Below are 13,866 nucleotides of genomic sequence, written 5' to 3'. Positions count from 1 at the left end.
GCTAAGTGGAATTTGACCTTGTTCTTGTCCGTGTCTCCCCTGCAGCTGGCTATGAGGGGACCCCCCGGGCCGATGGGTCTGACAGGACGATCAGGGCCAGTGGTGAGTCCCTTTTGTCTTTTCTTTTTGTGTGTGTGGTAGCTCGTAGGAATTTGGCTCTTTACATTTTCGGTAACATGACCTTTTCAACTCCTGTTTATTGTCCAATCAATTGTGTTTGCATTTGATAGTAACAGTTGTAATAAGCACACAAGATACCCATTTGGATCAATATCATGACACTTAATGTTAGATTTAAAGTTTCCTTTTCACCAATATTTCAGAAAGAGCACAACTTTTTAAGAATTCAGTACTTAGAATGAAAATCTGTAAATTTCTGGTACTGCCAGTTCCGCATTGCTTAAATGAAAACATCTACTTTATGTTACTTATTTATTTATATTTTTGTGACAAACAGCAGAGAGCAGATTATTTGTTGTGAAATGTTGTTGCATCAGCACTGGGTGGCTCAGTGGCTACACTTCCTGTCTGTTACGTGCTACCAGCTGCCAAGAAAATTTCATTCTGTTGTTGCCCCCCACCACTCCACACAAACCCTCCTCCTCTCTCTTGGGCTTGTTGATACATGATCCACTATTTATCTGCAGGAAAAGGTCCAACAAAAGACACGAGGAATTGGCCAGTTTAAAATCTGCCCTTTAAAGGCAAAAGGCCAAGTATATGGATCTGAAATGATAAGGCAATAATCAGATGTAAATGTACCTTTCTAAAAGGTTTCCCTCCTTGATTAAATGCATGTTTAAAACAGTCAAGGCAGTTCTGACAGTCAAGCTCTTTTATGATTCTAAAAGCGTCTGTGTGTCTGCAAAATCACCAGCGTTGAATACATGCTGGTCTGCAGACAGATTACAGTATGCACTGTACCCCAAATCTCTGCCTTTACTAACAATTTAGGATTGCTTTTTTAGACTTAAGTATATGCTAAAAGACACACAGATGTTTTTGATGTCTTTTAAAAGCAGGCTAAAGATGATCATTTGACCTGTCAGGATAACCTCACAAACTTCTTTAATCTGATGCAGATTGATATGCCAGAAGCAATCCACATGAAAAGATGCACATAATACATCATCAAAGAAAAACATATTATACATGTGGTGGTCATATTAGAGTGATATAATTTATAAGAACTTAAAGGATATCATGTCTTAGACTCTCATCCCAAGTAGTTCATGCATAAAAGGAATGTGTGAATTCATTTTCTTCAGATCAACACACAGAAAGAATGTGCACATTAAGCTAAACATCGCCATCTGCTGTTTACCTCATGCCATTTTTTACTGATCGGTCCTGTAGCAAACTGCATATGTCATGACCTGAATGAAAAGTGTCAATGTTTGGTTTGTGCTCTCTCTTCAGGGTCTACCCGGTGCTCCTGGACTGAAAGGTGAAAGTGGAGACCCTGGACCTCAGGTAAGAAACAAGAGATGTTACTACTATGATGTATGAAAATGTCCCTCACCAGCTACTGTAGGCCACATCCAAGGTTATTAGACTGTTGGTCACTAAGTGGTCCTCGTGTCTGCACAGGGTCCCCGTGGCATCCAGGGGCCTTCAGGACAATCTGGCAAAGCTGGCAAGAGGGTGAGTGAACTCAATGACCTGCTACACTCTCACTGTGCAGTGTGTGTGTGCTCACATGCCTCTGTGTTTGTTGTTGTGTGGTTGTTTGTACTTGTGGCCACTGCTCAGATGCTGAGAGGCTTATTTCCAGTTCAACAAACAATTGCTTGATATGTGCTTAAAGGCCTGCGCTGCCTCCAATCCTCGGATCAATGGCCGGGCAGCTAATCTGTCTGAAAATGCCAAAATGGGAAAACTGGCTGCAGATGTGGGGCACAATTAGTGTCACAGTGTAGTCACTCTGCAGAGCCAAACGTCTTGACCTAATTGGTTACTAATAAACATAAACCAGTCATAGGCAAATTTGTAATACAAGCTTGATTCATGGGTCAACTGTGAGCTGATTTTAATGTCAGAAAATACTTACTCATCTACTGCTGCAACAGACATAAAAAGTAGTGTCAGAATAAGAAATAGATTTTCGATTTGTTATTACTCTGTGTTTGGTATCCTGTTAGAACTTCTCCTGCAGTGCTGTAAACTGGCAGCTGGTTTTGGAGATGATTCCCAGTCAGCCCCTGCTCTACCTCTTGATTGCTGAAGTGATGTGGATCAATGATTTGTGTTAATATTTGCTACACTGCTTAAATTTGCAGCTTCAGACTATATTAATTTGTTTACTAATTAAAGATGTATTACTTATTACAATATAACTTTGCACAATCCAACAAACCAGCTGGGCCTCAGGAAGAGTAGCTGTTGCTCTGGTAAAACCTTATTGTTGTATTAGAATATAAGAATTAGAATATAACTATATCACTCTTCTACACAAACACCTAATTGTATTGAATGTGCATTTCAAGGTTGTTACAATATGCAAATCTGTATGTATATGTTTAATCTTTCTGTTTTGAAGGGCCGTGCTGGAGCAGACGGTGCCCGGGGAATGCCCGGAGAGCCAGGCTCCAAGGTACCAAATGCCAGCACACCACCTTTCATGTTTGTTGTGTTGTGTGCAGGCCAGGATGAGTTTGATGTGTGGTGATGTTGTGTGGTTTGGTGACATTCTCTGCTCTGCTTCATTAAAGGGTGACCGAGGCTTTGATGGACTCCCCGGACTGCCTGGTGAAAAGGGACACAGGGTGAGTACAGAAAGGTGCATGCCACTGCTTCAGGTTCATCAAAATCCTGCTTTTTACGCATTTACTGTTGATTCTGCTGAAGTTGAACATTGTTAGATTTGAACACTGAGCAATAACGAACCAGATTTTGGTTTGGCCTGTGGAGCAACTCTTCTTGTAAACAAGGTTATGAGCAAAACACTATTCCTTCGTGTGATAAGTCACAAAACTGGCATTAAAACAAAACTCCCTAGCTGTTGAAGGTTTGTCTTCTTAGATTAATTCTCAGATTTATCAGGGTATCATTTAGATGGCAAAGGTTTTGGATGAGATGAAATAGATTCACCTGCAGTCAGATCACAATGTTGAGTAACCTCTTAAATTTCAGTGTGACAAGTGAATTGAAAATGAGGGAAATAATTTATTAAGAAGTTTGAATTTGTTTAATTCCACTAATGTGTCTGCATCAATCAGACTACTGGAAAAGATTTAGTGTTGCACTGAAGCCAGGTAAATGTGTTTGTAGAGTCAACCACATTTTCTGAAGGAGACACATCATTGTCGAGGGTGGTGCACTGTATTGGTCACTCTAAATAATAATATTAATAATAATAATAATTCTAATTTAAGATTTCAAATATGTCTCTCACCCCAGTTTAATGCACCAGTCTGTAGTAGGCTCATAAATTTTTGTGGAGAATTATGACTTTAAATGGCTCTTTAGATTATGGATTTGCACTAGCAACACTATAATACATCAAAAACAATAAGACATAAGAATGTAGAAACTAAAGGTTTTAAAGTAACCAATGTCCATAAGAGTAAAACTGTTGGTGAAAATGTGAAATGTAGGAGAGACAGTTTGCAGTTTGAGCCCAATATGAAAATTATTTTAGATATTTGATTCAAAAAATAAAAATGATCGCACAAGCCTATAGCTGATGGTCTGGTAAGATCAAACTATGATGAATTATCCTGAATCTCTCTTTAATTTTCTTTCACTCTTTCTATCTCAGGGGGAGATAGGACCGATGGGACCCCCAGGTGCCCCTGGAGAGGATGGACAGAGAGTGAGTACCTTCTCTTTTAACTTAACACCCTAAATAACCTTTAAGAAAACTGAACTCGGCTGCATCACTTATATCAGCTGTGGTCCACCAGCTCAGCCCTCAGGCAGCAGCAGCTGGGTGGAGACCATGAACTGGGGAGGAGGAGGGATTTAAGTTTAACCTTTCCTCCCCCCAGAAACTAACTACACCACCAACCCCCAACCCCAACCCCCGAACTCCCACCCCACCTCCACAACTAGGCTGTTACTACCTTCAACAAATGTTTGGTTTGGTTGAGAGTAAGCTGTGACTAATACAGACCTTTGAGAGCTTATGGTTATTGGTGGTGATAGCTGACATTTAAGGTTTCATGCCAGAATTCCCTTCAGATTTTTATTTAGTTAAATTAAAGAGCAGCTGAACCTCTCCAATGAAGCCCAGTTCAATAAATGTACTCTGCTGTCTTTTTCTTCTCTTAGGGCGAGGATGGAGAGATTGGGCCCAGAGGATTAGCTGGCGAGAGTGTAAGGCTTTTCTGTTGTTGGTGTTATTTCATCATGCCCTCGCAAACATATGGGATTCCAACGAGCTGCAACAAGATCAGCTTTAATCTTGCTTTCAATTGATCTCTCTCCCTTTGACAAAAGTGTCCACCAGGGGACAGGACTGCCCCACTGAAATGTGTTCATCAGTGCAATGAGCATAGAATGAATCTGATTTTATAAATCACTGCTTGTCACTCTTCATAGGGTCCTAGAGGTTTGCTGGGACCTCGTGGTCCTCCAGGACCCCCTGGATCTCCTGTACGTACCATCACTTTTACCATCCCCTTTTCTGATATCACTTCCTGCTGATATGTGGTATATATGAGTCTTTTCTGATCTGTCCTTCTCAGGGCGTTGCTGGAGTTGACGGGCCTCCAGGTCCCAAAGGAAACATGGTACAAACACAACTTCCTCTCAGTAAACTGTCTGAAATGTTGCTTTATCAGCTCCTAATATGACTGCAGAATTTCAGGACAATGTCTTACACAAACAGGACTGTTTGTGTAAGTTTGGACTGTCTAGATCAGGCTGTTAAAACCCCTTTAGGATGCAAAGCTGTGAGGTTAAAGTTCATACTGAGGATCTCAGAGGAGCTGAGAAGGAGAGTAGCCACTTGAAAGGCAGCAAAGGATCGTGCTAGATTGTGGCGGTACCTTTTTCTGCCGTATTACAAAGGTCGTACAAGTTAAATACTGTTGACAGGCTAGGTTTAAAATTTACAACGGGTAAAGAACAAAATGCTGATTTAGTGGCAGAGATGAACCCTCAACCGCACATTTAACAACAGCCTATATACATTTTTTTCATAATCAAGATATTCCCATTACAGCTGCAGTGCAGTTTGACACCAGAATGTCAAAGAGCATGGCTGGCTTACTGGAGCTTCTATTTTGCTCTGATGTTTAACACACAGATCCATTATTCTCCACACTGGCAGCTCCCTAAGCAGACTACAATCCAAATCATGTGTAACCCAAATAGAATACAATAGATTCACAGCCCAATTCGTTAAGTGGCAGCCGTATTAGTTACAAAACACTTCCTCAAGAAGTCACTGTAACAATTTAAACAACTCCTGGAATGACTGAGCCTCATACAGCTTGATGATGCTCAAGAGAGGAATAATATTCACTGCTGGATTTGGTTTTAAATACAAGGAAATGTACAATATAAAATGTAAAATATTGCTATTAATTTATGCTGTTGATAGGCAGGAGGTTCCACCTGATTGGGACTAGTGTTTAGTGTCTAGTTTTGACAGCCTCCATCTTTTTTAGGGACCACAAGGAGAACCAGGCCCACCTGGGCAGCAAGGAACCCCAGGGACACAGGTAAACAACAAAATCACACACTGTCCCACCACCCATGATAAAAATGAAGTGTGCATGGCTGCACCATGATGGCTGCACCGTGATGTGTAAATACAGGGAAGCAACTACAGACACACTGGCTTTAGTCTCCATTGATGCCTGTATCTTCCACCACAAACCCTACACAAAGAGAAAAGCAAATTTACTTTGGATCCACTGTATATAAGCTTGTGAGCTTATAGATGCATTTGATGAATGAAATACACAGTTGAACAGCTTCATTCTCATTGCGAAGTGTGTTGTTATTTATTTCTCTAGCTGTAGACGTCAATATTCTGCTTTTATAAGTTACGTTTGAGGCACCAAATTAGAAGTTGAACTGTCAAAACAGATACTCATCTTCATTTTGCCTTTTTGAATTTGGTCCAGCCACCTCTCCCTGGAGACCTTTTGAGTACAAACACACACATACGCACTATGCACACACATTTTTCTGAAATATTTTTCAGGGGTTTATCTCAGGAGGGGGAATGTTTGGGGGTTGATCCATTTGAAAGCATCTTATTCATGTTGGTGGAATTCCTGCAAAGCTGCCACACGTGTTGGAGCAAGCTTCAGTGCCTCAAATTACACACACATACTCACACACACACACACACACACACACACACACACACACACACACACACACACACACACACACTGGCACAAAGAGGTAGCCACCTAGAAACACATATATGAGACGTGCGGTTCTAGAAGCATGCTAGATCATAGTATGCCTTCTAACCCAACTCTTTTCACATACACACACACACACACACACACACACACACACACACACACACACACACACACACACACACACACACAAACACACACAAACACACACACACACACACACACACAAACACACAAGCTTAACATTCCTTCACCAGCTCAACTATTTACAGCTCCAACAAACTCTTCAAGCTTGTGTGTGTGTGCGTGCAAGTATGTGTGTGTGTGCGCAAGTGTGTTTGAGCATGCTTGTTGTTGCTATAGAAACATACCCTTATGTCAATCTATATGTCTCCTCCTCATAGGGTCTTCCTGGTCCTCAAGGCCCCATTGGACCACCTGGAGAAAAAGTATGTCCATTATTTTTCCAAACAAATTTTGATTTGATTTTGATAAATTGTACTCAGGGTTTCACTACAAGAAATCATTGTCAGTTATAGGAAATTACTGATTAAAGATAGATAATAAGTAACCAATATTTCAGAACATTTGTTATAAAGTTTCATGCTTAGGAGGTAAACATGTGGAACACACTTCTCTTTAATCCAAGTGACACAGTGAAGGTCAAAAATATTTTTCATGTTTAGCTTTCTGGCACCTGCAGAGTTTATGACCTCTGACCTTTGACCTTGTTTGTCATCTTCTTTTCCTCATGCAGGGACCTCAGGGCAGGTCGGGGTTGCCTGGATTACCTGGAGCTGATGGGCCTCCTGTGCGTGCTCTTATCACCCATATACGTACATACAGTATATCAGTATTACACACGCATATACACACACAGAAATATGACACCACTTTACTCCTGTAACATCCACCCAAACATCAGACAGTGTTCATTCACACACATTTTCTAAAACTGTACAATATATGCTATAACAACAGTTTAGAGTGAATATGTTGGTCGTTATAGTCTGACCAAAGTTTTTTTTCTCAACGTCAACAACCTGTGTTCAACCCACAGGTCCACAGGTCTGACCTGTGTACAACACTTCTATATCAAACCTGTGATTTTCCCATCAAGCTATTTATGCAATATATGGGCATAGGACACTGGTCAGGTAGTGTGTGATGTGGTCCTGTCATTTCAGCCCATCCTCAGCATGCAGGTCGCTGGACACTTCAGTTTATTGAGGTAGCAGGCTTGTCCAGAGTTTAGGCAAAGACCACACTCCTCCGTCTTCAGTCTGAATCTTGAAACAGTCAACAACTGGTTAGCAGACATGTAGCCAGTGCAAGGAAGCCACAACAGCAGGATTATGATGATATGTTTTGGTTCTTGTGAGAACCAGAAACTTGTGAGAAATGAATAGAAAAGTTTAGCTTTAGACTCCTGGCCTCTTGTGCACAGTCCAAGAGAACCACAGCCAGCTTTATGAATTCCTTTTGACCATCACTTCAGTTTTATCTGTATTTAACATTATAAAGTTTCTCTCTTTGCCAGGCTGATACTGAGATAACTGAGTGTCATCAGAATAACAGGGAACAGAAATGATGATGAAAATTATTCCAGTTATATCAATTACATCAATTTGTAATTGATATAACTGGAATAATTTTCATTCATTAATTTTTGTCATTATTACTAAAAATGCACATATAATTTTACCAGATGTATACAGTAATGAGTCATATATAGATATAGGTTGATAATGTGTTTGGATGGGGTTACTGTTTTGGTGTATGACACACACTGAGCCGCCTTTTGAAATACAGCAGTACTGTATCTCAGACATCTCTTAGGGCATTTTTCATAACCCCATAATAATGGGACTCTGGATTTTTGTTTTTCCAGACCTGTAGTCGATCATGTCATTCCTCCTCCTCTGCCCTCACTATGAGAGGTGTGTAAGTTCAAGAGGCAGGCAGCCCTTAGTTCCCCTCAGGCCTCAGAGTCTGGTGATCTACCGCCCTCTGCCTCAACCTCACACTTCAAAAATCGAAACGCCAGGTGTTTGCAGCTAAAGGTTTCCATATGTGTGTGTGGGGGTTTGCATCAAGCTGTTCACGTGGGCCTGTCTATCTGTCCCATCATTCACCAGTGGTCACGGCACTTGGCTATTAACCTGCCTCAGACTGCCACAGAGAACCTCAGAAATCTCCTGTGTTTCACTTCACTGACGCACCATCACTTACTGTTAGTTTGTTTGTAGCCCTAGAAGTAGTCTAATTAGTAGACTTGTCAGCTGTTCTGTGTTGTGATGAACTCACAGACCTGAATTTGTACAGTGGAAAAGCACATTGACCTGTCTATCACAGAGGACCAGGGAAAAACCTGTGTTGTTGTGAACCAGACATGTGTGATATGGACTTAATACTGCCCCTAGAAAAATGAAGCTCATCGCCTTTTTTTTCTTCAGACAGTCAGGTCATCACTTCACTCTCATTCTTGGATTTACACATTATTTGTTTTGCCATGCCTTGTAGTAGCTATTTAGGACAACACACAGGTTCCTCCACCTTTGGATATTTGTTGTAATGCCAGTTCAGGCACAAATACTACCTCTCTATTTTGCAAAGATACTTCAAGAACATAATTTGTTGCATTAAATGGAATAACATGGATTTGTTCACAGTGTTCATTCACTGTTCACTTTTAACCGCTTTGTGACATCTTATTTTACAGGGTCATCCTGGTAAGGAGGGGCCACCCGGAGAGAAAGGAGGACAAGTAGGTGTATTTAATGTGTGCTCGGGTGAAAAAGAGAACAAAAATGTTCCAGTGCTGTTGAAGCAACTAAATTTAAAGCAGTTTTTAATCCCAAGGTTGTGTTAACGTAAAATGCAACTATTTTCAAATGGACTCCATAGATACATCCTCTAGACATGTAAAGGACAACAGCATACTTCATTGGTCACATTAACATTAACATTTTCCATTCTTCTGAAGCATCACCATGATGATGTTGTAAGCAACAAGGTGGTAGATTTAGTTAACAAGCCCGACAACAGCACAAATCACAATACAATGCTCTAGTTAGTTGTTAAAGGTAAAAGATTTTTGGACAATAGTAATAAAATTTTTCATTACACAATTTAATGAAGTATAAAATGCACAGTAGACAGGAAACATGTCAGTCAAGCTTCTGTCCTGGATGAATGATAATATTTTATATTGCAGTTGGTTCAATGGGCATTTTCTTTACACATATTTACCATTAGTCAGTTTCTAATGAAAATGTAATGGACTTTTAAAATAAAGCATTTAAACTAGTAAGTATATTTAAATCATAATTGTAAACATAGAAGTAAAATGTCGTTTACAAAGATACAGTAACTAGAGTAAAAGCCAGCTGCATTTATAAGCTAGTGAAGATATGCAATGGTACACTTAATTTCTTCAGTATTATTTAATACTAATATGTATAATAATACACTGTAAAGCATTTACTACAGGAACCATGCTTTTCTTCTCTACAGGGTCCACCAGGTCCACAGGGTCCCATTGGTTATCCTGGCCCTCGTGGTGTGAAGGTATGATTTCTGTTGGAGCCACATTGGCATTTGATTGACCAGCCTCATTTATTGTATTCACCTTTTAAGAAAGTCCTGCCTTTTATTCTGTTGTACATGATTGTATTGTATTTCTCTTATCTTTTCTTTTCAACAGGGTGCTGATGGTGTCCGTGGTCTCAAGGGGTCAAAGGGAGAGAAGGTACAGACTTCCTAAAATACTATACAGTTCCATCATTTCTCAGTTTACTTCCCAGTGAGTAGCCAGAGGAGGTTAGAAGTCATGCCATGCATGGTGATGTCCTTACAAAATAAGAGAAGCTTGTTGAGTTCTGCAGCATTGTCAACAAAGGTCAGTGCAAGTGAATATTCTGTCCCATGACAGCACTGGAAAGAATTTACTCTATATCAAGCACTGTACTGATGCAGCAGATATTTTATCAGATTTATGAATTTTGTTCTTCTCAACTCGCAATATCATAGTAATCTTCTTAAGATCTCTGTCGGGTCTTGGAAATAATTTGCCAAGCTGAGTAAGCATACTAAAATCAAGCTAAATTCAATGGCTTTATTTCTGTCAAAGACAAAATGTGGTCTTAACTGACACGCTGTATGTCACAGTGTTTGTTGAAACTTTGTCAAAATTTGGGGAAAGCCAACAAATATATTCATGTCACACTTATTCTGTCTGTAACTATGGCCGTCTACCTGCACTCCCAACTTTGTTTTGACTCTTTTGAGCCGGAGAGAACGGCTGCTGCAGCCTGAACGCACCATGCGGAGGTCAGTCGATAGCCTTCTTGAGTGGAGAGACTTCTTTTTTGGAGTGACCCTCAATCAGTTTTCGAATGTAAAGCTGTCAGGCTCGAGGCTTTTGGTTTCAAAGAACACCGCAATCCATCTCAAGCTCTTTTGAAGTGTGCATGCCACTATGTAGAATTTAAACTAAGGTGCCTTTTAATATGCATGACGTTTATTTAAGATCAATACAGTTATGCTGCTGTATAAAATCCATTATCTGACTGAGGGGTGTTGTTCTCACTACACTGACAGGTATTCATATCAGTTTTTATTGAATTATTTATAGCAAGAGATTCAAAAGCCAAAACCTTGAGGAGAAAGGGTTTGTTATGAATAAAGGATGTACTTTACCTCAGGTGTGTGTGTGTGTGTGTGTGTGTGTGTGTGTGTGTGTGTGTGTGTGTGTGTGTGTGTGTGTGTGTGGGCGGGTGGATGGGTGGGTGGGTGCGCGTGTGTGTGTATGCGTGTGTATATGCATAGGGTCTGATGTGAGTTGCTGGCAACAGACATGCTCAGTGCTGCATTATGCAACAGATAGGGTTGAAAACATGGACAGGTGACAGACAAGAAACAGAAAGTGTCAAAGAAAACAGTTTCGGCTGAACTGTAAAGTGGCCTTCAGGTTCCATTTGATTCTCAAGCTCAAAATTCTGGTTCACTAACAAAACTCCCAAAATTGGTACTGTATTTAATCTTGATTCAGTGCATATATACTGAATCCAGTGTCTTTTCTATTTAAAAATCTATCATATGATATACATTTGTCTAATTTATTACATCAGTATATCCCAAATCCCAAATAAAATCAGCTGGTGCAATGTAGAGCATGTATATAGCACAGCTCATTGTGAAACAACTAAACTTGAGTTCCTTGCACATGCTGTTCCACGATGTGACCAGCAGAGAGCAGCATCAATCCTGTGATCTACAGAGTGAACATGAGAAGGCTGAATTTTTACCAGATGCTCAATAAATACAAAATATCAGGAGCCTTAATCATTTATGTCCCCCAATGAAATGAAGAAAGTAGTCCATTCCAAGAGTCTCGATGTGAAATAAACAAATGCTTTAAATAACACTTTAATAAAATACTGGCAAATGCTGCAACTTCTTTTTGTCTCATTTTAGGGCGAGGACGGTTTCCCAGGTTTCAAGGGAGACATGGGAATCAAAGGAGACCGGGTGAGGAGCTTGACTGAAATAACATCAACTGTTTTTTAAATAACTTCCTCCATGTCCAGAACCAATGAAGCAGTGTCAACTCATTATTCTTTCTCTATGTGTGCTTGTGTTACAGGGTGAGCTTGGCATGCTTGGGTCCCGCGGAGAGGACGGTCCTGAGGGTCCTAAAGGCCGAGCTGGACCCAACGGAGAACCAGGTCCCCTTGGTCCAGCTGGGGAAAAGGTCATATAGCTAAACTACCAAGGATATTTGAAAGCTGATATGAGAATCATATTTGTCCATATTTTCCTCTCAGTGGCTGTTTTTAACCTTGCTGTTGTGCTAAAATTGGTTTACTGTGCTGATACGTGTTGTTAATGTTTCTCAGGGTAAACTCGGTGTCCCAGGATTGCCAGGTTATCCAGGAAGACAAGGACCAAAGGTAAGTTAGCGTCAATCTCACCACAGTATGGGATGTTTTCTCTTTTCATTTCTGACTGAATCTGCACCAGTCTGTTCTGTTACACTGACTTAACACAACAAAAACATTAGTGTAAATAGATTTAAGCAACAACATATTTTATATAATGTATTGTATATATTGAATCGTACCTAATATTTTTTCAAAGTAAGTAGCTGTCGCTGTATTACAAAGGGTTTATATGTAGTAACTAATGACTTTACTCATGTCTGAGGACACATTAAGCACTCACTTACAAGCTGTTCAGCTGTAAGATCATGGTTGTGATGTCAGATTATTAAAAAAAATCCCTTTGTCTGATGTTTATCTTTCCAACATCGTTTTGCTCTTTAATTATTCAGAAAAATGTCTCCAATGGACTGTTGGTCTATTTACTGTCTGGAAAGCTGCTGCAGATCAAAATACATTTATTAACAGCTTAATGGTATTTCTTAACCACAGACTGAATGGCGAATTGAAAAGTGAGAAACCCATGAGAATTACCAGTATTTATTACTCCATTATTACCAAATAGAAAACATAAACAACAGTCAAAGGGATATTTCACAATCTGGCAACCCAAAGACTTCATCTTATTATTTGCTAATAACTGATTTCTGAATCATTAATAGATAATCATTATCAATTCTTAAAGTCATTGGTTATTAATTAAAGTACTTTATTAAGGGGAATCAAGACTGTTAGAAAACAGTTCTTAACATCAATCATTGTTCATTCATTTGGAACAGTTATTATGAACCAATAATTGTAAATCCAGCATTTTGCTCTGAACTTAAAAGTAAGACATATCCCATAAACCCTGTGGTTTCCATCTGCTCTGCTCCCTCCCCACACTTTCGTTGAGCTTCAGCTGCTATCGAGTTGAAGGAATCTGTGCTCTGTTCTTGCTGTAAAGCAATGTAGCAGATTCCCTCCTCAGTCTGACACGCTGCCACACACTGTAAAATGTGGTTTAGACACTAACACTGGTCGACAGGTTTACAGGTTATGGTCTGATTTTGTCTCATTTGGAAATCATGGGAATCATAGCAGTGTCTCACAGTTTATGCTGAAGTGATTTATTGATGCAAAAAGCCAAACAGCAAATTTTTTGTGGGGTTTTTAAAAGATTTACCAGAAACTAAACCCATAAAATATGAACAATTTAGATCCCTGTAACAGCTGATGACATGTACTTCCATGTACCAGCACAATATCATAAAAAGATTATTTGAAACCCTCATTCACCCTATACTTACTCTGTTCTCACATCAAATCATCACGCCTGCTATCCACCATCCACTCCACATGTGGATTTAAAGGTTACCCATCCTCCTGATGATGCTGTAGAAACAGTTTCTGTGCGGATCTGTAAAGTTGATGTTGAGCCATGCTCCCCGCTTGGATTCTGATGAAGCAGGGCCACAGACATGTGCAAGCACTGCTCATGGGACTCCCAGCCTCAGTGTACTGTTTTACTATGGCAAGTTTTTACAAAGATACGTCCAACTTTTTATGCTGGTGGCCTCACTCTAAGGTCAACTGGTGTTACACCTGTAACATCCTCT

The 13,866-nt window shown here is 40.0% G+C and overlaps 1 protein-coding gene across 2 annotated transcripts in view; it reads left to right on the top strand.

The window, feature by feature from the left end:
• col11a1a (collagen, type XI, alpha 1a) overlaps positions 1-13,866 on the top strand; it is an 80,175-nt gene that overhangs the window by 27,601 nt on the left and 38,708 nt on the right. For both annotated transcript variants that reach the window (XM_056364763.1, XM_056364762.1), the window contains 18 exons: positions 46-102; positions 1,420-1,473; positions 1,591-1,644; positions 2,540-2,593; positions 2,712-2,765; positions 3,761-3,814; positions 4,273-4,317; positions 4,543-4,596; positions 4,689-4,733; positions 5,616-5,669; positions 6,731-6,775; positions 7,084-7,137; positions 9,049-9,093; positions 9,843-9,896; positions 10,033-10,077; positions 11,805-11,858; positions 11,974-12,081; positions 12,227-12,280. In XM_056364763.1, the coding sequence (XP_056220738.1) occupies positions 46-102; positions 1,420-1,473; positions 1,591-1,644; positions 2,540-2,593; positions 2,712-2,765; positions 3,761-3,814; positions 4,273-4,317; positions 4,543-4,596; positions 4,689-4,733; positions 5,616-5,669; positions 6,731-6,775; positions 7,084-7,137; positions 9,049-9,093; positions 9,843-9,896; positions 10,033-10,077; positions 11,805-11,858; positions 11,974-12,081; positions 12,227-12,280 (984 nt within the window). The remainder of the gene's footprint in view (positions 1-45; positions 103-1,419; positions 1,474-1,590; positions 1,645-2,539; positions 2,594-2,711; positions 2,766-3,760; positions 3,815-4,272; positions 4,318-4,542; positions 4,597-4,688; positions 4,734-5,615; positions 5,670-6,730; positions 6,776-7,083; positions 7,138-9,048; positions 9,094-9,842; positions 9,897-10,032; positions 10,078-11,804; positions 11,859-11,973; positions 12,082-12,226; positions 12,281-13,866) is intronic.

The sequence above is a fragment of the Seriola aureovittata genome, chromosome 20 (assembly GCF_021018895.1).
Source record: "Seriola aureovittata isolate HTS-2021-v1 ecotype China chromosome 20, ASM2101889v1, whole genome shotgun sequence".
NCBI classification, from domain to species: Eukaryota; Metazoa; Chordata; class Actinopteri; order Carangiformes; family Carangidae; genus Seriola; species Seriola aureovittata.
Note: the sequence above shows the minus strand (reverse complement) of the source record. Positions and strands in the feature narration are given on the sequence as shown.